Here is a 23621-nt window from a genome sequence, read left to right as displayed (position 1 = left end):
CAAAATAATAGACTATATTCCAGTTGATATTCTTGCCGTAAATTGCAAAGTTTATTTTTTGTATATTGAACCTACACAATTATTGATTAAATGAGGTTCCCCCTCCAAATTTTCCTCAAATAACGTATAGTCGTGTGTTAACTGCAGACCCTTTTTTCTGACTCTCCATGCTTTAATTTCTTCCGCTTTCTTTTACGACTATGGCTGTGAGGAACTTCATAGCTGAATACGAATGATAACTTGCAGTGTTTTACTTCCCCATTCCAAAAGAGAGTGCGTGTGTTCCATTAGCCCCGCCCCTGGTGTCAGCCAATGGAGAACTCGACAGCTAAGGTCAGAGGGTGCTTCCGCTAACTTCCACACCGGAAATCCCCAAGTCGGTGCTTGATCTGCAGACTGCGGCATCTCTTCGGCACAGAGGGATAATTTCCACAGGTTCCACAGGGTCGCCAGTGTTCAAGGTAACGCAGTGCGTGGGGACTGAGCAATCTACATGAGATAAGGCCCGTGCCCTGGATCTTTTTGTTACTTGTGGCAACAAATGTGCACCGAGAAGAGCCGGGCTTAGAGGGAGAGGGGCACAGGCCCTGTACTGTGGCGCGACCTCCATTCATAAAAGGAAGAAAGAAATCCAGAGCCTGCCGGGGTCCAGGTACAGATACCCAATGGGAGCTGAGGGACAGAGCACTTGGATGGGGAAGATCCGCACAATATTCTGTCCCATGTAGTCAGTTGTTGGTCACCAAGTGCAGGGGTGTGGGGGGGCACTGAAAAGCTTTCCCTGACTCCAACCTTGCATGTCTTTTCCTTCAGGCCTTAGCCTTAAGGGTTCAGAATCGGCCTGAGATCCAGTTCTGAGCCCTGGGAAGCCCTTGTATTGATAATTGAGGACAACAACTACTAAGGGGGTGGGGTGTGGAATGGGGCAGTGGGGTGTGTGCTTGGAGTGGGGGTGAAAGGCTGGGGGGCAGAAGTGGAAGTCCCTCAGAGACTTGCCCATTCTGAAAGCCCTTGGAGATCCCAGCCATTGGATGGCCAGCTGCCTGGAGAAGATTTATGCTTCAGGGTTTCCAGAGAGGGAGCAGCTTGGCCTGAGGGCTTGGTTTGTATTCCCTGGATGGAGGGGGCCTGATCCAGCACAGTTTTAAGATGGAGTTGATTCCACTGGTAAAAGAACAGAGGAAGAGACGCAAATTTTTGTGACTGCTGTTTCTGCCTGGTAGATCCTGCAAGTCAGGGATCCTGGAATTACTGGTATGTCTACCTTGAGAGCCTGAGAAAGGTGTTGGCTCTCGTTTCAGCAGATTCTAGCCCTGTCACCAGAGGGGGGAGCTCCAGGACCTGCCAGTAATCAAGGTAAGAGATTCCCTTTAAGTCTGCAAGGGGCACAAATCCTAAGCTTCTTGTCCTTACTCAGTCTCACTCAGTCCCTACTGTTAGCCCTGGGAAACACTTGGCTATGGTTGCAAATGTGGATGACCCTAAATTCTTCCTCTGAAGAAATGCAGGTGGTGCTGTCCTTAAGGAATACTGTCATCTTTCCAATGGGCCCTTTGGAACCACCTGCAGTGAGAGATAGTGGGCTGTCTACTCTCATAAAGTGTTACAGCCTCAGAAACCCACAGGGGGTCCACTAGAAGTCTACATGGACTCAATGGCAGTAAGGACTTTTTCTGGTTTTAATACCTTCCTGGGGTTTCATGCCATGAAGCATTTGTTGTGAGTAGGTGACATCAAGTCAGCAGACGGAAGTTTCCAAAGCATATCCAGGAGTGATGAAAAAAATACATCTATTGTCTGAGGTGTGTGGTCCCAAAGACCCCAGGGACACTGGGATCCCTGAGAACCAAAGCCTCTGGAGTGGATTGGATTGTTGCCCTCTCTAATCTTCATAGTCTTAATAGAAAGATGAGACCTTATTTTGAGAGTATAACATTTGGACAACAGAAGAAGGTGTCTCAGCGGCCAAGGTAAGGCGTGGATTTGGGACTGTGGGGCCACCTGTCTCAAAATGGTGGAATTCACAAACACTTCTGCTCTATTTTCAAAACGTCCACCTGGCATTCTCAGGTTGATGAAGACTCTGGTCTTAGTACACAATATGTCAGTCAAGTCTGAATGTATCATCGCAGTTCCTGCCAATAGTCATAAATGTGGTGTTAGAAGTAAGAGGATTGCCCTTCCATAAAAGTGTGAACCCACAGAATAGATGGACTCCAAGGAGAAAGTGAGCAGAGATGGCCGGATGACATGCCCTGACACTTTTCCACTATTACCAACGAGAGACAGTTTGGACCTTATTGTGAATGGGAAACCTCAAGTCGGGAGAAGTCTTAGGAGCTGCCGGTAGCAGTGGAAATAGAGGTGGAACGTTTTAATCCCAAACCAAACAACGTGCTGTCAGAGTAAACCAGCCTCAACCACCGCTGGGTCCGTAGGTACTATGCTCACCTCCGGGATGGCCATGATCTCAGCGGCGGGTCTGCACAGAGAGAATATTATTTCCAATCACGGCTTATATACATTTTCAGTGACATGTGAGCCCCTCATACCCTGGAAGGGTTTATAATGTAGGCATACCTGCAATAGGGGGACGAGCTAGGGGTGTGCAACCAATAGGAAGGGGAGGCAATAGAGGTACACATGTGACAAGATGTGAGGACCCTGGAGTTAAGATGGCAGCCTAACCTTGGTCCTCCTTGAGGTGACCATATCTTTGGTTCTCCTTCAGGGGAGCAATCCACTATCCTTATCAGCAGGGAGTGGGTCCTGCTGAGGGTGGGATAGACTATAGAGTCTGATGACTAAATGGCTGACAACCCTCAGGGAGATAACTTTTAGGCAGTTGACCTCCCTAGTGTATGGTCAATGACCATGTGTTCTTAGGTTTGGCATATATTATGGGGGGACAACCTGGCGAACCCTTTCTGTATCACACAAATCCCCGTTTTGTTTTAGGTAGTAAATTCACAAGAGCTACGGGTCAACATGGGTACTGTCTGCACATTGAAATGTGCCAAGGCAAAAGGTTAGAATAAAACTAGAGAAGATCGGAGAGAGAGCAAAATAAAGGAGTCTGACACATTTTATATTAACGTGCTGACCTCTGAGAAGACCATGATCTCAACAGACAGGTCCGCGCACAGAGAGTCTTTACTGTCTTGGGATATATGTAGAGAGCCATAATACAGGCATGTTCAGTAGTTACATACGTCACCAGGTGGGTGGTAACCGCAGTGAAGTCCCTGAGCACACAGGTGAGGAAATAAGTGCATTGAGCGAAGGCCTGAGGGGGGATGGGTGCCATGGTGGGAGATGACAAGAATGTCTGCTTCCATAGGGAGAAAAAATCAACCATGTGCTGACTTTAAGGTACATAGCTGTTAGGAGAGATCTGTGGGAATGTTATTTACATCAGGATAATGTACTGAGACTTTATCTCTTAACTTACGAAAGTGGTGGCTTTCCTACCATGGAATGGTAGCTTTCCAGATTCCCTCTGTAATATGTTAGGGGATACAATCCTAGTCATATTTCACGCAGTGTTAGTTTCCCAAGCAGGATAGCTGTTATGAGAAAATGAGTGGAAATACTATTTAAAGCGGGATAATGTCATTGGACTCTACTTCGTAATTACGAAAGTGGTGGCTTGCCTACCGTGGAATATTAGTTTTGCAGTGTCCCTCCGTTACCAGTTAGAGAACATAGTTCTGGTCATATTTCCCTCCGTGTTCATTTTAATCCCAAGCCAAACCATGTAGAACTTTGCTCTATCATGATCCCAACATGCCAAATCAAGTGATATCTATGATTTGAGGAGAGAAGACTCGGGGTAACAGTAGCTTTCCATCCTCTGCCGGAGTATAGGTGAAGATCTTGGGTGAGGACCTACTTCACAACAGAGGAATATTACATACTAGAACGCCAACATTGATGTCAGCCCAGAAAAGCCCTAGGCGGAGGAGGTCAGAAATAGTCACCATATATTGTCTTTAGGAGTCTGATGACCTTAGTCAGTGGGTACAAATTACCACCTAAGGAGGTGAATTCTCAAGCTCTGCTAAGAATCAAGACAGTGGATGGGGAGTGGGAGATCTGTAACTTCAGAATAGTGGGAGCACAAAGAGTCATGCATTGCTCCTGGACAACACTGAGTAAGGCTGCCAGGCTGAGGAGCACATTCATTCGTGCCTCAGAGGTTTCGATAGGTGAAGGCTTATAGCTGATAGAGTGATACCTCTTCAGCAGAAGGAATCTCAGATAAGGAATTGGAGTGGAATCTGAGAGTACCACCCACTCCAGAACACATGGGTGAAGACATCTGGCCCCTGCAGTCAGCCTCGGTAATCCAGGACAGGGAAAACTAGACTCAGTTGCTCTTCACGTTCTCCTGTGATTTCTCAGGGAAGGTGCAGGCTTGAACTGAGAGCAGTGGCTTCAGAGTGTTGGAGGCAAAAGGGCACGAGTTCTACAAGCTGAGGAATCAGATTCTGAACTGAAGGGACCATCCAATCCCAAGCCATGGCAAACTGATGGTGCCTGCCCTACTGTGAGCCATGGAAAGCCTCGAGCTGAATTTTGTGGCTGTTCACATACAAAGCTCGTCACGTACCCTTTCAGTTTACTGTGGAGAACGTTGACTAGAAAGATAGGAGACCTGTGAGACCCTAGAGCATTGTCTCTTGAGAGAAGGCTGGTTGAGGTCGCCTTTGCAAAGCTGCCACATTTTAGCTTACCATCTAAGTCGACGTTTCCTCTCTCTCCTTTAGGTTGTGGACTGGCTTCCTCGTCTCTTCGCCCAAAGGCTCATCTGCTGCTACCTACAGTAGTCATCATGCCTGTTAAGAAAAAGAGTCCTCGCTTCACTCCTGAGCAACCCCTCCCTGTGGCCACGGAAGGCCCGGACAAAACCGATCTAGTATTACCTGAGCTTTTGGAGGAAGGCTCTTCTTCCTCCTCAGCTCCAGCTCCCAGCATGGGAGACAAGGGCACAGAGAAGCCTTCTCTGAAGGAGACTGCCGCCGCGAAGACTTCTAATGTCGAGATGCCCAGTACTTCCCCGAGTCTTCACAGTGAGTGTGATGTGTCCTCTTCCACTGAAGACACCGAGGAGGACAGCTCTGATGAAGACAGTGACGGCCTGACCCAGCTAGATATTGAAAACCTGTCTGTATTGCCTATCAGAGAGAAAGCGTCTTTACTGGCAAATTATCTGCTGCTCAAGTATCGAATTAAAGAGCCAGTCACCCTAGAAGACATGCTGAATACTGTCATCAAAGAGTACAAAGATAAATTCCCTGAGATCCTGCAGAAAGCCAGGGAATGCCTGGAGATGGTGTTTGGCCTTGAAGTGAAGGAAGTTGACACCATCAACCACTGTTACATCGTCTGCATGACACTAGGCCTCACCTATGACGGCTTGCTGAGGGAAGTAGAAGGCATGCCAAAGACTGGCATCCTGATTATTGTCTTGGGTGTGATCTTCCTCAACAACAACAGTGCCACGAAAAAACAAGTCTGGGAGGTGCTGAATACGATGGGCATCTATGCTGGGCAGAAGCACTTCATCTGTGGGAATCCAGAGGATTTCATCACCGGAGAGTTGGTTCAGCAGAAATATGTGGAGTATCGGCAGCTGCCTAACACTCACCCTCCACGTTACAAGTTTGCGTGGGGTCCAAGAGCCTACGCCGAAATCAACAAGCTGGAGCTCCTCCAGTTTTTGTTAAAAGCTTATGAAAATAGCCCAGGTTCTTTCCCAATTACGTTTGTAGTGGCTCTGAATGTGGAGAAAGAGCGAGCCCAAGGTCTAGCTGTCGCCAGCTTTGATGATAGTGCTACCCCCCTGTCCTTGGAGAGTTGCGGTGCCACTTCCGGCAGCTGCTTCCCACCCCAGTGAGGTCCTGGGCAGATTCTTCACTTTAGGTTGGAAAACCTTTCCAAGTGATGGGTGGAGCTGTAATGAGAATAGTGTACTTATCTCTATTTTCCTCTTGCAAACTGGTATCTTGGAGATTGAGCCTTTTTTGGGGTCATTATGCAAATGTTACTTTTCATATAGTGCTTTAGTAGCTTTAGAATCTAAGTGTATGTGTGGTCTTTTTCACACATTTACTGCTGTTTCCTATGTTCAATGAAAATTGCTTTGCTATTTGTGAAACCATTGTGAACGCACTTCTACTCTCATCTGGGACAAAGAGAATAGCATTCAGATACAGGTTGTTTGTTAGACCTGTGAAAAACTGTGCATTCCACATGCTGAGATAAATCAAGTAAAATGTAAAAGATGGACAGTTTGAGGTTGTCTTTCTCCCTCTTCATACTTTATTTTGTAAAATTCAAACATCAGTACCTGGATTTTCTTTGCTATTCAAGAATGTAAGACAAAATTGATTTTAATAAAGGAGACTTCGTATTGACTTGGCAATTTTAAAATTATTATATGAGAATCTAGCCCCCTCTTGAAATCCAGCACACTGGGAATGCGAGAATCACCAAAATCCTGGCTCTGCCCATAGGATATTCAAATATGGAAGCAGCAGCATTCACTGTAGGTAGGTTTCAAGAAATAAGTTGCAAGTCTAAAGAAGTCCACAGAAATTGGTGTATGTGTGCAGGGGGAAGGGCTGGTTGTGTGGGTCAAATAAATACCCGGAGCTAAGGCAGTTTGGAATGTGAGGAAAGTATAAGCCCTTCAGTGTCAATGTCAAATAAAACTGGGACATGCGGGTAGGGGGGTGTGGGTCAGACTTTCAGGTTCTGTGTCTCATAGTTGAGAAGAAAGTCCAAAGGAGGAACAATGCCTATTAGTTTCTTTGTTTTTTAAATAAAAATAGGAATACGTTCCTGCATGTTTGCTTCAGTGAAGTTACACACATTCATCTTAAGTAGGCATTACATTCACATCATTTCCAAAGAGAGGATTTCCAGTAATAACTCTCTTGAGATGAGTGTTCCAGAAGCCAATGGAAAGTCAATATTAGATGAGCCTGAGAAGAGACTCCAGCGCTTTCGCGGGATATTTTAATTAAGTTATTTTCAGTATAATTTGGCATCATTTAAAGTTCTGGTGATGGTGAAATGAATGAAAACTGGTGCTTTGGATGGAAGGGAAGGAATGGGTCTTCTCAATGCAAATTTAGGCCCTTTACATGGTACACAGCTTGAGAAGACATGTTTGCACACATGTTTTAATCATACTTTCGGAGGGTAAAAAATTCGTGAATTTTACATGGTAAGCATCAATTTTATTTTATTTCCTCTTTTGTCTCCTAAAGATTTTGGTATCCTCTGCAGCATCCTGTATTTAAAGCAACACACACACACACACACACACAGACACACAAACAGTAGAGTTTGAGGAAGACATAATCTTAGCAAGAACTTACCTTAAGAGCTAAGATTCAAGGATTTTTGCCAAGTTTTTTTTTTTAATACACAGAATGACAGTCCTTTGAGGGAGAGCTTATCAAGCGTTTATCAATCTCATTTCACAGTTGAAGAAGCTGAGCTAGGAAATACACGTCAACAAGCTTTTTGTGTAAATGGTGTCGCTATTGAGGATATACAGAACACAAACCTACATTGCTTCAGCTGCTTCTCCATGGGACACTGGTTACATTTTTTGAGCTGCATAGCCATTCCTGCCTTCTTCTTTGCTGGGTACTTTCTTTCTCAGTAAAGTAGATACCCACCAAGGTTGCTATCGTATCTTTCTGAGTGGCTGTTGTCAGTTTAATCCCATAGAGACAGATTTCAAATGAGCATAATGCTTAAATTAGATGGTTTTTACTAGTTACGTCACACTGTAAGGGTTAAGAATCGTCTTGGCAACCTTTTAGGGGTTCGTACAGACTATGGGCCTGGAGTTGAGCTTAAGCCCATAAGAATTTTTGACGGAGCTGACACTAGACCCCTGATCTGAATTTGCCTGGAGCTCACTCCCACTCCCCCCAGCCTGAGGCCAACCTGTGCCTCCTTATTTGTTTTGCTTTTCACTAAAGTCTTCTGAGGGATAAAAAAAAGCACCCTGAGTCTAAAGCACTATATGTCTGTCTTAAAAAGAAAGTGAACATGAGAATAAAACACTGTTGGAACATATGTGAAATGTTATCCACATCTTGTGCCACAGGTCTAGCCCGTGCTACTGAACGGGACCATTACTATTGGTCACAGGTAAAGGCGTTTGGAAGCCAGCATGCCATCGCCAGATCATCTCTCCATGTTGAGATGTCGCAACCACCAGCTGCATGCAGTCTGCATCCTTATTTTCCTTTATGGCAGACACCTCTGCTACCTCACGTCAGATGTTATGTGCACAAGAAAATTTGTTGTGTTAAACCATTCAGATGTCCAGTGGCTAGGGATTAGGGCTATGACTAAATGCAAGCTAAAAAATAGAAATTGGATTTAAGGGTATAGAATATGATATTCATCTTTTAAAGGGCCAAGTCGTAAAAAAAAACATACATTTTCCCTCTTGTGTTCTCACAAGATAAAGAATACACATTTACAGGTTACAGTTTATAAATTTACATGTTTACAGGTGACAATGGGCTCAGACAAGAACAATTGTGAGGATAGTGCAAGACCCGGCGGTGCTTCCTTCTACTACACACAAGGTCCCTCTGAGTTAGAACCGACCGGATGACGCCTAAGAGCAATCACCTCAGTTATTCTACAGCTAGAAAGGTGGGTGTACAGATGTCTTCAAAGTAAAGTTCGAGGGTTTCTTAAGGCCTGGTGACCTCTTATATTCTTTTAAGTTCTTTGCACCCTGGAAATGGGATGTTCTGTGATTTTGATGGGCATCGTAGATATTGTCACCAGGTACTTAAGTCGGAGGTTGGCCCGAAATCAAGTAAGTAAGTGAGCTCACGGTCAATGAGGTGATTCCCGTTCATATAGACCCTCTAGAAAAGAGTGGAACGGCTGTTTGGGATTCCGGTCTGTGCATCCTTACAGAAACAGGCTACCCGCTCTTCCTCCAGCAGACACCAATGGGTTCAAGCCTGATTTTGTAGCTTGACCACTGAATGCGCTCACCTAGAACGTCAGACTGAATTGAGACTGATGTTGCAGTAAGAGGTGTGAGTGAGTGATTGGGACACTTGCCTGGATTGTTCAGGCCATCTTTGCCTTCGCACACTTGTTGACTCAATACCAGCACATGGTTGTTACCCAGCTTCAGTTGAAAGGCTTGTCACACACAGCATCCATCAGTGTGGACATCGTGTAATTTTCAAACTCTTACCTTCTTTTTAGTTGCTTTATGTTGATTTTTCCTTGTTTGGAGGGAACACTAGGACATAATGAAGTGCTCAATTGTGTTTAATTCTGGAAAATGATGTAATAGGAAACTTTTCACCAATCGTATGAATGTATGGGAAAGTTAGTTCTCCTAGTGAGGTGGACATTTTCTATATGTACCCTAATTGTAGCAAGTACTCACAGTACATTTGGGTCATAAGTACCCCAATTGCATTAAAAAAAACTGTACTTCATCACTTTTTTTGGGGGGGGGTGTGAGGGTGTTGATGATTTCACAAATCTATTTAATATAATTAAACTATTGAAGGGGGGAACGGAATCCTACACTTCTACACTTTACATCTGTGGTGTTCTAAATCTCTTTGGGACTCTTTCTGTTGATTGGTCGTCTGCATAGCAGGGAACATTTTGTATTTCATAGCTATTTCTTGAGACTTCCTTCTAGTCAGGCTATTTGAAAGGCTTGATGAGAATGACATTTTGTGATGTTGGCGATGCCCTTTCCCTGGGGCAAGCTACCATTGATTTTAGCAATTTTGAAATCGATGTTTTTGCTTAAGTTTAATTTAAAACCAGAAACTTTTGCAAGTGTTACGTTGTACCACATTTATTTTTATTTGTTTCCTGTTTCTGAGCAGTACTTTGGATGGAGAACTCACATATCCTACAATTCAGTAGATCATTCATATGAAAAAAGAGGTAAACAATCATAACCACAGTCAGCTTGCGAACATTTTAACTTCAGTGTACCCATTGTTATTTGCTCCTCATTTCCCCCAACCTCCTTTGCCAAACCCCTCAGAAACTCTTACCCTAGCTATTGTCTTTATAGATTTGCCTAATCTGGATTATGAAATACAGAAAAACAAAAACATTTCTTTTCTTTCAATGAAACGTACATCCCCAAAACAAGCTCACTTATTGAGTCAATTCCATCGCCTAGTGACTCCATAGAGTGCAAGTGCGCTTGGGGCTTCTGAGGCTGAAAATCTTTTGGGAGCAGAGAATGGCGTCTTTCTCCGGTAGAATTGTCGGTGATTTTGAACTGCTGAACTTCTGGCCATCAGCCCAAAATATCACCCAGTGAGCCACCAGGCTCCTTGAAACTTAAAAATTTTCTTATCTATACTCTCAACCATATTCTTAAAACCTGAGCATTATTTTTAAGAAGAAAATATAATGGGGCAGGAAAGCATGTTTCTTTTTAAATAGGATTTAATTCTCTTCCTAACAAAATCAAAATAAATATTCAACCATTAGCTATTGCTTGCTTTTATTAAGACCCCTGGTGGGTGGTAGGTTATCATTTGAGCTAAACCATCGGCCAATTGTAGGTGAAAGATGAGACTCTGGTAAGATTTATAAACCAGATAAGTCACAGGGACATTTTTAGTCCATTCCATAGGGTGGCTATCTCTTGGAATTTACTCAAGGCAGTGTATGAGTGAATGAGTGATTCTGTCAACGGTCCTAGCGGAGTGTTCAGTGGGTATTCAGTGGGCCTTGTACTCCCCAAGGGAGAAAGATGAGGCTTTCTACTCTTATTCGGAGTTACAATGCTGGAGATTCCAATAGCAAGAAGGAGGACACAGCTTAAATCCCCATCAGTAGAAGAATAGATTTAAGGAAAAAATTAGGGCAATACAATATTTCACATGACTAAAAACCAGCTATGAAACACCTCATGGCATGGAGGGATCTGGAAAGCATAATGCTGAGCGAAGGAAGTCAGTGAATCACAAAAGGACAGACACTGCATGAGTCTACGCAATAGTGACAAGCAATGGGACTCATGCAGTATCAGGGCTGCAGGGCATACAGTGTGCTGTCTAGGGTGGCCAGACGGCCTGGTAAAGAGCCTGACTGGTGCCAATAAACTTGCACCATGCTCTCTAGGTAGACATCAAGAAGATCCCTTTGAGGGGGGGGGGCGCTTCTCATGTCATCTGGGATCAAATTGTCAACGTAGGAGGAGGGTGTGTTGAAAACACAGAAGCTGCCATGACAAGTTATAACTAGTTATCCCCCACCCCCTAACAGGGAGACATCCTTATCAGAGGGATGTGTGATATTGATGGGAAAGTCAATTTAGACGAAGGGGAAATGAACAGATGTATTTCAGAGAAGATGAGTGCACATCTGTTGGTAGAAAATGGGGGAGGACTAAATTCTAGGTGTGTGGGGGTGTAAGTGACTAACAATAATCTTAAGGAGCCTAAAGTAATATGCCTGGTAATATGCATCTAATAAGCCATATTCACCTGAGTGTCCTTAAACATTCTAAAGACCCAGGGCAAGTGGAATAGAGCACTGTGGCATTGAGACATGGAGCTTCAGGATGCACAACACTCTCCGAAGGCCACACCAGAGGGATCCAGTGTGGCAGCTCCACAAGGTGAAGTGGACTCTACCTCAAACACACGTGCAACCTGAGGACTTGAGAATAAGAATTCATGGTGTGTGAAGAAGCACAGGACTGCTCAACCAAGAGTATTGAACTGTCTTTAGACAGACCAACATTGACTCAGTATACATCATATATTATTCTGGCAGACCTATGATTGACATTGTCCGTGAATATTATTGTCAATTTTGCCTGATGACCAAGTGCCATTGTATGGGTAAACAGCGTCCAACCACTTAAGAATTTATTCTGTACAGGTGAATCATTCAGGTATTGTGATATGGAGTTAGCTTACACTAGTTCAATCTACCTCTCTCAACAGTATTTTAAAAATTAGTACCAAAGGATAATGAAGGACACTATTACCGGAATATTCTTATGCTCCAAGGAGATGATCAATAAGGTTCCCTACCATACATTCACAAGGAAATCTCTAAGGGACCCAAGGCAGATAAAAATCAATAGGTCCAGGTATGGAGTTGGGGCTCACCTTTCAAGCTGGTTCCAAACTAAGAAAAATCAGTTCTTACAGCATTACCCTGCCCGATGAAACACAGAAGATATGAGTGTTCTAGCAAAGTGTGGTGAAGAAATTAGATGGACGCCGGCTATCACATGCCATAGAGTCCGGGATCTTACAGGCTTGTTTCCAGACAAGCAGCCATCCAAGTGAGGTGTCAACTAAGACCACATGGAAGAAGCGCACCAACAGCCGTGGCATGAGTACTGTAGATTATATTATCCAAAGCAGAAAGAAAGAACAGTATCAGAGCTTAAATTGTGAGGTCCTTGTGTAAAAGGAAAAGTCTATAGATGACGGTGGAAGTCCAAAATAAGGCAGCACCGACTTCCCTGTCATTGTAATTGTACAACCATGGTCCCATAGGCTATAATGGACATTAGAAATCCCAATCAGAGAGTGGAACATAGTAGACGCAACAGTTTTCCTGCATCCCACATATGTAACTCATATCCCTTTTAGACAAAGTGATTGCACAGCATTATCTAAAACACATATGTTTTGACAATGAAAATAAAATTCTATGTTCCTGGCATATGTATGAACTGTGCTGTAGTTCCTGTCGAAAAAGTTCACTACATAACAGCATATTTCTCCATTGCTTAGGGAATCGCATGCTTCTTGATTGTTGTAGCATTGTCTCTGTTTAATGTAATTTTTGTTGTGGTTTGTGTATTTTGAAAATATTACCGTGAAGTGCATCATGGCTCCCAAACACAGCAAAACCAGTGCTAGTGACAGCAGGAACAAGAGCAAAAGAAGTGTCTTTGGAAGTGAAACAAAAAGGTATTAAGCAACCCGAGTGGAACATCAGTGTTTCCTATTGCTCAAAATTAGAAAATTAGCTAGGTCATACTCGGCTATCACAGTGATCCTCAAAATGAAAAGAGAGAGAGAGAGAGAGAGAGAGAGAGAGAGAGAGAGAGAGAGAGAGAGAGAGAGAGAGAGAGAGAGAGAGAGAAATCCCTAATCTGCTAACGGATGACTTTCACTGAAAGTTCTAGGCTAGTACAAATGTGGGAGGGATCTCTATCTGATTGCTAATGCCTTGGATTAAGGAGCTAGTGCAAAAGTGGATTCCTTTCATCATATTGACAAACTCTGCTAATGTATCGAGTGTTCTTGAAATGCTTAACGAAAAAGGAGGAACGGAGTACAATGTGGTATTCCCACAACATGCAAATAAATATATGTTATTTCACGGACCATATCTTGGGCATTACATGAGATAGGAATGCATGTAAAACTCCCTAAGTTTATCCTGAGAAACAGTGTTGAGGACATAAACACACATCACCATCACCTATGATTTTGCTTCCCCTTGGGTAATTGAAATAAGTGCTGGTGCTGATTTTGAAGCAAAATTTCATTGAAGTTTTTTTTATTTAATGATTTTATAGGGGCTCATACAATTCTTATCACAATCCATGCATATATTCATTCTGTCAAGAACATATGTGCATTTGTTGCCATCATCATTCTGAAAAGAGTGCCTTCTACTTGAGCCCTTAGTATCTGCTGCTCATTTTCTCCCTCCCTCCCCACTGCCCCCTATCTCCTTAACCCCTCATCATCCATAAATTATTATTATTTTGTCATATATTACACTGTCCGGTGTCTCCCCCTGCTTTCTTCTGTGCTGTCATTCCCCCAGGAAGAGGCTATTCATAGATTCTTGTAATCAGTTCCCCCTTTCGACCCCACATGCTCTCCACCCTCCAGGCATCGCCACTCTCACCACTGGTCCTGAAGGAGTCATCTGTCCTGCATTCCCTGTGTTTCCAGTTGCTCTCTGTACCTATGTACATCCTCTGGTCCAGCCAGATTTGGAACGTAGAATTGGGATCATGATAGTCAGGAGGAGGAATCATTTAATCACTAAGGAAAGGATATTGTTGGGATATAAGAGAAGTATGACTCCTATGAGTCAGAGTCGACTCGACAGCAACGGAGGTGGGTTTGACAGTGACAGATGCTATGGGGAAGTGACGGTCATTTAAACTGAGGATGGATAATAAGAGTGCACTGCTATTCGATTCAGCACAGTGACAAGACAAAAGTGGCCTCCAACCAGCCAAGCAGGTTTCCTTAGTCACTCACATCTCATCACTCTGACAATCTTCTCATAAGACATCCCAGGTGAAAATGGAGGCGTTTCTTCATTCAGTCATCCAACCGGTATTTATTGGGTGTCTCCTGGGTTCTACACATTTTTTGAGGATCCCGAGCTACATAATTAACAGCAGCACAATCCCTGCCCAGGAAAACATAAAGTATAGCAGGGGGAAATAGAAAATAAATTGCAAATGAAAGGCAATGTTTCTAGTATGTGATAAGCGATTAAGGCTGGAGGATAAAGGAAAATGGACAATCTAGTCTGGAGAATGCCAGGGAACGAAGGTAGATCCCACTGTGTCATGGGAGGTAAGATCCCATCAAAACCTAGGGCTGAAGGTAAGGAGGGTGATAAGCGGGCAAGGGGGGAGGAGTGTCCTCAGGCCAAGCAAAGAGCCTGTAAATTTGTCTGAGAAGTAGAATTTCAAGTCCATCTCCATACCTAAGGAATCAGCATCTGTAGTGTAAAAAGGGCCTTAGGTGGTACATATGCATAGAAACGTTTGGAAGTCATGAGGCACAGAAAGAGAAAATAAGACACAATTCTATCAAGAGGGATGAGCTCAAATGCGACTTTAAAATCATCCCACAAATCCAGGAAATAATTTTGATGTAAAAGATGAGCCAGAAGAAGACGTAGCCTCAAAACAGCTACATATCCATTTTTCTGGCACTAGAGTAGGATTGTTTCACTTTTTCCATCAATTCTCTTTTTTGAACAGATAACTAAGTACAAAATAACCAATCTTAATTTGATCCTTTCAATAATTCTATAGTTTAATAAGTAGAGCGTGCAAAAAATATCCAAATCTAATCTCACTGACATTCAGTCAATTCTGACTCATGGGGACCTTATATAATACAGTGGGTTTCTGAGCCACATAGTTACTAATATTTATAAGAGCAGAAAGCTTAATCTTTCTCCTGTGGAGCGGCTGGTGGACTTGATCCCTCAACCTTGTGCTTAGCAGCCCAATGCATCCCTACTACACTACCAGGGCTCTTGATATTATACTATAGAGGACCCAAATTACAGCCGAGGCATCTGAAACCTTCTGGGATACATTGTGTTTCATCAAGCAGCTCCTCGGTGAAGGGAGGTAGATTTGAGAATAGTTCTAATATCTCTTGTCCCCAATTTTGCTTTCTTTAATTTTTTTTGTTTTAAGAACTGTTATCACTTGCAATAATTTTAGATGAACTGAGAAGTTGTGAAAATAGTCTAGAAGTCACCTATTGTTAGTCTTCTTATATTTGTTCCAATTCACAAACATATATGGACATTTTTAAAAATCTTTTTATTGGGGCTCATAAGGCTCTTGTCACAGTCTGTACATACATCAATTGAGCAAAGCACCCTTATACATTCGTTGCACTCGTCATTCTCATAATTCACCTTCCACTTGGGTTCCTGGAATCAGCTCGGTTTCCCTTTTTTTCCCCCTGTCCCCCTCCCTCCCCGTATCCCACCCCTGGTCCCTTGGTAGTTTATAAATAATTATTATATCTTATCTTACACTCCCCGGCGTCTCCCCTCACCCGCCTCCCCATTACCCATCTCCCAGAGAGGAGGTTACACACAGATCTCTGAGATCGGTTCTCCCTTTCTAGACCCCCTTCCCTCCTGGTGTCGACACTCCCACCGCTGGTGTTGAGGGGTTCGACATTTTAGGCTAAGTAAAATTCAGATTTCCTTTGGCTCCCCCCTGGCTATTTTTCTGTGGGAGGATCTCTTTAAGAACATCACACTTCATTTCATTGTCTTGTGTCTGTAGGATTCACAGTTCTATAGCAAATTCTCAGACTTCCCTTGTTTAATACTGATGACTTTCTCATAGAAATATTTTAAATGTTTGGTTAACAGAAAGCTTACTTGAGCCTGAGCCAACTGTGGGGAGCATGGGGGTGTTTGCCATAGACTCCTGAATATTCACTCAACGAAAGCTCTGTGTCACATAGTTCTATTTTGACACACATGGGTTTGCCTGGGATTGGTGTGGACTCCACACCAACTGCTTTTGGTTGGTGGCTTCTTCCTTTCCTTTTCTGATGGACATTTTTCCTGATAAATGGCCACATGTATTGAGGCATGATGCTGAACTAAGGTTAAGGCCAGTATACAGCTGGCACACAGTGACTTATATCTGAAATACTCATTGTCTGTTTGCTAAACGGGTCCCTCAGTGCACACACCCGATGCCTGGGCTGCCTGGGTCATTCCCTCTTGACTTTGTAGTGACCCATGACCTAGTATCTAAAGGGTTCATGCCTGGCACTCAGGATTCTATACTACTTAGTTTGGGGGCTTCATCAATAGTGGAAGATCAATATTCCATAATGCCACACACCCTTTCTTTTCTTTTTGGAATCATTTTATTAGGGACTCATACAACTCATCGCAATCCATACATACATCAATTTTGTAAAGAACATTTGTACATTCATTGCCCTCCTCATTCTCAAAACATTTGCTCTCTGCTTAAGGCCCTGGAATCAGCTCCTCATTTTTCCCCTCCCTCCCTGCTTCCGCCTCCCTCATGAACCCTTGATAAATTATAAATTATTCTTTGTCATATTTTGCCGTGTCCGACATCTCCTTTTACCCACTTTCCTGTTCTTTGTCCCCCAGGGAGGAGGTCGCATTGTAGATCCTTGTAATCGGTTCCCCCTTTCCAGCCCACCCTCCCAGTATCGCCACTCGCACCGGTGTTCCTTACAGGATCATCCTCCCTGGATTCCCTGTGTTTCTGGTTCCTGTCTGTACCAGTGTCCTTCCTCTGGTCTAGCCAAACTTGCAAAGTAGAATGGGGATCCTGATAGTGGGGTGGTGGGGAGGCGGCGGGGGTGGGGGGACGAAGCATTTAGGAACGAGAGGAAAGTTGTATTTTTCATCGTTGCTACATCACACCCTGTCTGGCTCGTCTCCTCCCCAAGACCCCTCGTCAAGGTGATCTCCAGTAGCCTACAAATGGGCTTTGGGTCTCCACTCTGCCTTCCCCTCATCATTCAATATGGTAAGAGTTTTTATTCTGATGATGCCTGATACCTGATCCCTTCAACACCTCATGATCACACAGGCTGATGTGCTTCTTCCATGTGTGCTTTGTTGCTTCTGAGCTAGATGGACGCTTGTTTACCTTCAAGCCTTTAAGACCCCAGATGCTATATCTTTTGATAGTTGAGCACCTTCAGCTTTCATCACCACATTTACTTATACCCCGATTTGTCTTCAGTGATCTTATCATGGAGGTGACCACACAATGATATGATTTTTTTGTTCTTTGATGCCTGATAACTGATTCTTTGGCACCGTGTGATCACACAGGCTGGTGTGCTGCTTCCATGTGGGCTTTGTTGCTTCTGAGCTAGATGGCCACTTATTCACCTTCAAGACTTTGAGACCACAGACATGATATCTTTTGATAGCTGGGCACCATCAGCTTTCTTCACTACATTTACTTATGCACCCGCTTTTTCTTCAACGGTTGTATTGGGAAGGTGAGCATCCTAGAATGCCAATTTAATAGAAGAAATTATTTTTGCATTGAGAGGGTACTTGAGTGGAGGCCCAATGTCCTTCTGCTACCTTCATACTAATCCTATAAATATATGCACGTAGATCTACTTCCCCATCCTCATATATAAATATATTTTCATATGTACATGCCTTTATCTAGACATCTATAAATGCCCTTTGCCTCCCAGCTTTTTCCTCTGCTTCCCTTGACTTTCCTCCTCTTCCACTACCATGCTCAGTCCCCAGCAGTGTTTCAACAATTCCTCTTGGTTTCATTACCCTTGATCATGCCCTACCAGGCCTCCCAAACTCTCCTCACCTCCAATTTGGATCACTTGCTGTTCCCTCGTCCCTGGAATTTTTAACACCACTACCTCACCCCCCACCCCCCACCTCTCCCTCTCCCATGTCCTCTCAAACTGTCGGTTCGGTTGTTTTCTCCTCCAGATTGTTCATCCAGCCTTCTTATTTAGACAGACCTGCGGAGATAATAGCGTGCACAAAAACAAGACTGAGTAAAACCAAGTAAGAGTATACAACAAGTCAACAACAACAATAAACCAATGACTAAAAAAATAAACTCCAACAAGAAAGAAAAGCTTGTAGTTAGTTCAAGGATCGGTTTTTGGCCTTTAGGAGTGTTTTCCAGTGTAGTCTGTTTGGGCACCATGCCCAGGCCCCAAAGTACACTTTCAGTATTCCCTGGGGACCTCACTGCTCCATTCCCTTGCTGTTCTGTTGCATCGCCTTAGTGTTTTGCCTCAGTGTGGCAGGATCAGATCGGGTGCAATTCCGACACTGTGTCTCTGTAGAGCTATGGGTCAGTGAGGGGCGTCTTGTCTCATACTGGGGCTGGCCATGTGATCCTCTCTGTGGACTGTCTGCTCTAATTGGGGTCATCGTCCTCAAGCCTGGTGGACCAGGATGTGCTCCACTCTCTCCTCCTGCCCCTTTGTCAGCACCCGTGTGCTCTGATAAGATAACCACCTACCCTCTCTTCCCATGGATGCACATTTGTATAGCCCAAGAACATAACTACTTTGGTTCTAGCGTCATCAGGAGCAGGGGCCCTGCACATTTGCAGTGGACTGCAATGTTTGGACGTGTTTAGAAGCTTCAGTCGAATTACCACCAAAACTGTAGGAGGTGTCCCATTGTGCTTTCTAGTCGAAAGCAATAATAAAAAATGGAGCTTTTCCTGATCGTCAGAGGGAAATGGGTCAGCAGAAGCCTTGGCCTTCTCTTAAAATTTAATTTTGGAAATTGTTTGGTTTAAGCTATGTGCATACAATTCTTCTGATTTTAAGACATTGAAAAAGTCCTTTACACCTCTGATAGTGTACAGATAAATGCAAAATGATAAACAAATCCTTCATTCCTCACTCACTGGCATGCTACGTAAACATCCCACTCAAACTATGCAGCTGAAACTATTCCACAGCCATGATAAATATACTGAATATTTTGCTGATGATCAATATATTTTAAAATGTGTACATGTGATGATAAAACTGAAAAAGAAAAACTCTCAATTGCATAAACAGTGCTCCTCTTCTGCAAACTCCATTTGTGTCAAGCTTGTCATGGAATTGTAATGCTTTTTGATTAATAGCAACCGTTGCTAAAGAATAGGAACCTCTATCCACATACAGCAGACCCACAGCAAATGACTCAGATTCAGAAGCCATGAATCAGACTAGAGCCAAACCACGTGGAAGGGTAATATACTCTACTTGGTCACAGTTTAGTAATGAGCTATGAGGCAAATAAATGCATATCTGCCTTCCCTCTGTGTTGTCTTTCTGCAATGCTTATATTGGATAGATATTTAAAATGAGATTCTGAAATTTGGCACTCATGCTCAATCCTATGAGGGGAATTAGAAATCTATAGACTTGTGCAGTTTGTTAGGGTCCAGAGAGAAGTTGTGCTTACACACACACACACACACACACACACACACTCACACACACACACACGTATGTACACAGCAGTAAAGAATTAAGCCACCGTTTTATGATACCATGGAGTCATTTAAAAGAGTCACTTGAACCTGACAAATGAGGATACTTTAAGCATACATAAAGATACATTTTGCGCTGTGAACAAAGCGCCCCACCCACCCCACATCACTCCCACTCTGCTCTGCCTGGTGAGCTGAGAAGGGACATTGTCTAGTGGAATGCTTTTAGTTTTTAAATGGAACTTTTCAAAGGAGGAGGTTGCTGTTTTGCAGATAATCAAGCAACTTTCTATTTAGTTATTCAGTTTGTCCTTGGGGCTCATGCATCCTTTCTTTCAGATGCACGTGGGCTGCAGCTCTGGGATAGCACGTCTCAGAATTATCTTCGAGTACAGCCCTGTGTCAGGATTGTTCCGAGGGCCTGGCTTCAAGCTTAAGGTCTTTACCAAGCCATATCTCACAGAGTCCTTCGTTCACAAGTTGTTCTTACAGGGTCCTTTGTTCCATCCCTAGGCTGGCATGACAGAAGCCTGTGTGCCGTCCCTGAGTGACATGTGAAATGACTCGAGTATCTCTATGGAATCTGACTATATAGAGAGCAGCAAAGTGTAGGGTGTTCGGAGAACACTTTCAGATTAAGAAGAGGAGTTTCTTGAGGCTGGTTCATCATTCAGAGACTCCATTCTTATCATGAAAGTGCTGCCATTTCATTCGAGGCAACCAGAATGTCAGCATTATGAAGGGTGGATGGACACCCTTCCATAGAAAGGCCTCGAGGACATCACTAACCCGGCGCTGAATCAACACTGACGAGGGACGGGGGGTTGACATATTGCTTTGATGCATTACTTGCCATGCTTTAGAGGCTGGGGTTATGCAGCGTATTAGGAACGTGCCCCCCTTTTTTGGTCCTGTGCGTGTGGAGAGAATATTTAGGACATTTTCCTAAAAACCAGTATCTATTTTTATGCATCGAATGCAGCGTTCCTTATTCCTTGAGACGTCCCATGGAAGACTGAGTGTAATGGCTTCTCCATTCTGTGAAAATGTTTTATGATCCCTGGCACAACAACAGTGTCTACTATAAAGTAGAATAATTATGCTCAACAAAAAATACAATGGCTGTGACAAGCATACCAATAAATTAGAATATGCTGCATACGGAAAAGCGAAAATTATACTTCCTTCATCTTTCCTGACAGCTCACTACTGGTGTTGAAAACCTCACTCAAAATAGAAAAGGTCTCCAAATGTCGAGGGTAATATCTACTGCGCCTTCTCTGATGGGTGAAATCAGATAACAGAGTAAAAGTGTTCATCATAAATGTCAGGTTCCTCTCTTTCCTTTCTCTCTTCCCTTTGCTTCCATTCCATTTGAAAATCAGCGAGAGGTGGTTGAGAGGCTCCGCCCTGCTTTCAGCCTTTTCATTGTAGAAGAAGCTCCAGCGGCTCCTCCGCGATGCAGGTGAAACGTGGACAGGGAATAAAGTAGACCTTCAAATCAATCCATTGGCCACTAATCTTGCCAGAAGAACAAAGAAATCGGTATCGAAAGAAGTAGAGACAGAATGTTCCTTGGAAAGGACGTTGATGAGACTTCATCTCACGTGCTTTAGACATTTGTCAGGCGAGAGCAGCCGCTCGAAAAGGAAGTCATGCATGGCAAGCGACAGGGCTTCGAAAGAGGAAGACCCTCACTAAAATGGTTTGACATGGCGACGGCACCCGTGGTTGCAAACATGAGCAACAGTGATGAGGACGGCATGGCCTTAGAGCCTGGCATTGAGTCCCCATGAGGAGGAACTGATTGAAGACAAGTGACAACAGCAGCAGCAACTGCTGCTGCTTCCCCATAGGTTGGAACAACAGAGGAAAACCCGTCACCTACTGAAATGGGACTATTTCAGGAGTAGACAACCCTGTTCTGGAAATGCATCCAGAGAGCTGCGTACCCTTCCCCAATCAGGATTTTACCTAACAGGCATCATCTCTGCTTCTCTCACAGTGTTGCTTTTCCCTTTCCAATTAGTTTCTCATTATGGCCGTTTCCCATTGGAAAAGTGCTATTTCGGCTTACTTTTTATGCTTTTGGAGGATATCATAGGGAAGTAAAACTTATGAACTTCCCTCAGGTCAAGAAGATAGGCAGAGGACTCAGGGAAGAGTATTTCCCATTTTAGCTTTCAGATAAAAATGTAATTAAATATATCTTACAGTTAAAAAAAAAGAAGATAGGCAGAATATCATAAAATTAATAACAATTTTTGTCTATTTATAAATTTCCCTTCAAATTTAAGACAAGGAACCTACGCACGTGTTGATCATTGTTTGTTCCAAGCATCTTAAGTTGAGTCACTTAAAAAACACTGAAGCCTTAAAAAGGAACCTCATATTCCAGTTCTAAGTAGTGTGTAGTTTCAAATATTAATTTCCTTTGAGTTTTGTGTAATAGAATATTTCTTATCGCTTATTTCATACTTAAATGCCCCATGTTCTGAAATCTCCCAGATAGGTAAATGCCTCATCTAGATGTTTTATGTGAATGAGAGTACTCACATTTTACAGACTTAGGATGGAGAAAATATATGACCAATTTATCCTAAATTTAGTACCACTTTAAAGCAAATTCTATTTATTATGAGAGCAGTAGTTCTCAACCACCCTAATGCTGTGACTCTTGAATACAGTTCCTCATGTGGTGGTGACCCCCAACCATAAAACTATTTTCTTTGCTACGTCATCACTGTCATTTTGCCACTGTTATCAATCCTAATGTAAATGTCTGATATGCAGATTGTACTTTCATGTTTACAAATTGTACATAATTAAGGCATAGTGATTAATCACAAAACAATATGCTATTCTCTATTGTGAAATATTCATTTCTAATCACAAATATATAAAACTTTGTCTTGAAGCATGGTGTAGCATGGCTAAGTCTTAATATAGCAACAGTAAACTACATGGCTACATTTTTCAACAGTATGCATAAAAAGCCAATGTCTCAGTGGTTCCTAAGACCCTGCAAAATATGTGTTTTCAGATGGTGGTAGACAAACCCTGTGAAAGGGCCTTTGGACCCCCCAAAGAGGTCGTGATCCATAGGGTGAGAAGCGCTGTACTAGTGTAGGAACTGGCATTTCACAGACCATGTTTATAACCATGGGTTAGGCCTAATCGTTTCAGACTGACTGTGAGGCATGAGGATAAGGAGAGCCTCTGCCACATACTCGGTTGCTGCTGCTGCCTGGGCATCATCCACAGCCCTGCACTTGCGAATCATTTTCACAGGACGTTTTCCGTTCCTCCTGGTGCACTAGGCTGTACACTGAGCTCTTCACCACAAGGTCAGTGCTTGGAACCCACCAGCCACACCCTGGAAGAAAGATCAGGGTGTTTACTCCTTTAAGGATTCAAAGTCTCAAACCCAGACTGGGGCAGTTATACTTTGTCCTACAGGGTCTCTGTGCATCAGAACCCACTCGATGGCAATGAGTTCCATTTTTGTTTCTTTACCATCCCAGTATGTTACTGGCATTGGAGGGAAATGCTTTGGATGGATTTGTTTGACGTGTGCTTGGAAAGTGAAAACAGAGCAAAAGTATGCAATAGAAATGACCTATCTAATTTTCTTCTTATTGGATTTATATTGAGCAACAGTGTTCTGAAAGAGCATCAAGCTTTGGAACAGAAGAGGCGATGGGTCTGGGTAATGTTGCACTGCCATGGCATCCATGTCTGCTCAGAGTGACCCTACAGCACAGGCTCGATCTGTACCTGGTGGTGGGGGGGACTAACCATGAGGGAAATAGGACTAGGACTTATTCTCTAT

The 23621-nt window shown here is 43.4% G+C and overlaps 1 protein-coding gene across 1 annotated transcript; it reads left to right on the top strand.

Annotated features, from left to right (window-relative positions):
- The first annotated feature begins 352 nt into the window (after window positions 1–352).
- LOC142434372 (melanoma-associated antigen B16-like) lies at window positions 353–6428 on the top strand. Its single transcript, XM_075539095.1, has 3 exons — window positions 353–461; window positions 1302–1356; window positions 4770–6428. The coding sequence occupies exon 3, from the start codon at window positions 4835–4837 to the stop codon at window positions 5897–5899; it is 1065 nt and encodes a 354-aa protein (XP_075395210.1). The 5' UTR covers window positions 353–461; window positions 1302–1356; window positions 4770–4834; the 3' UTR covers window positions 5900–6428.
- Window positions 6429–23621: the final 17193 nt, after the last annotated feature.

Source organism: Tenrec ecaudatus, chromosome X (genome assembly GCF_050624435.1).
Source record: "Tenrec ecaudatus isolate mTenEca1 chromosome X, mTenEca1.hap1, whole genome shotgun sequence".
NCBI lineage: Eukaryota > Metazoa > Chordata > Mammalia > Afrosoricida > Tenrecidae > Tenrec > Tenrec ecaudatus.
Note: the sequence above shows the minus strand (reverse complement) of the source record. Positions and strands in the feature narration are given on the sequence as shown.

What these genes read in the sequence shown, in the direction of transcription:
- LOC142434372 (XM_075539095.1), top strand. Translation starts at nt 4,835, where the DNA reads ATGCCTGTTAAGAAAAAGAGTCCTCGCTTCACTCCTGAGCAACCCCTC.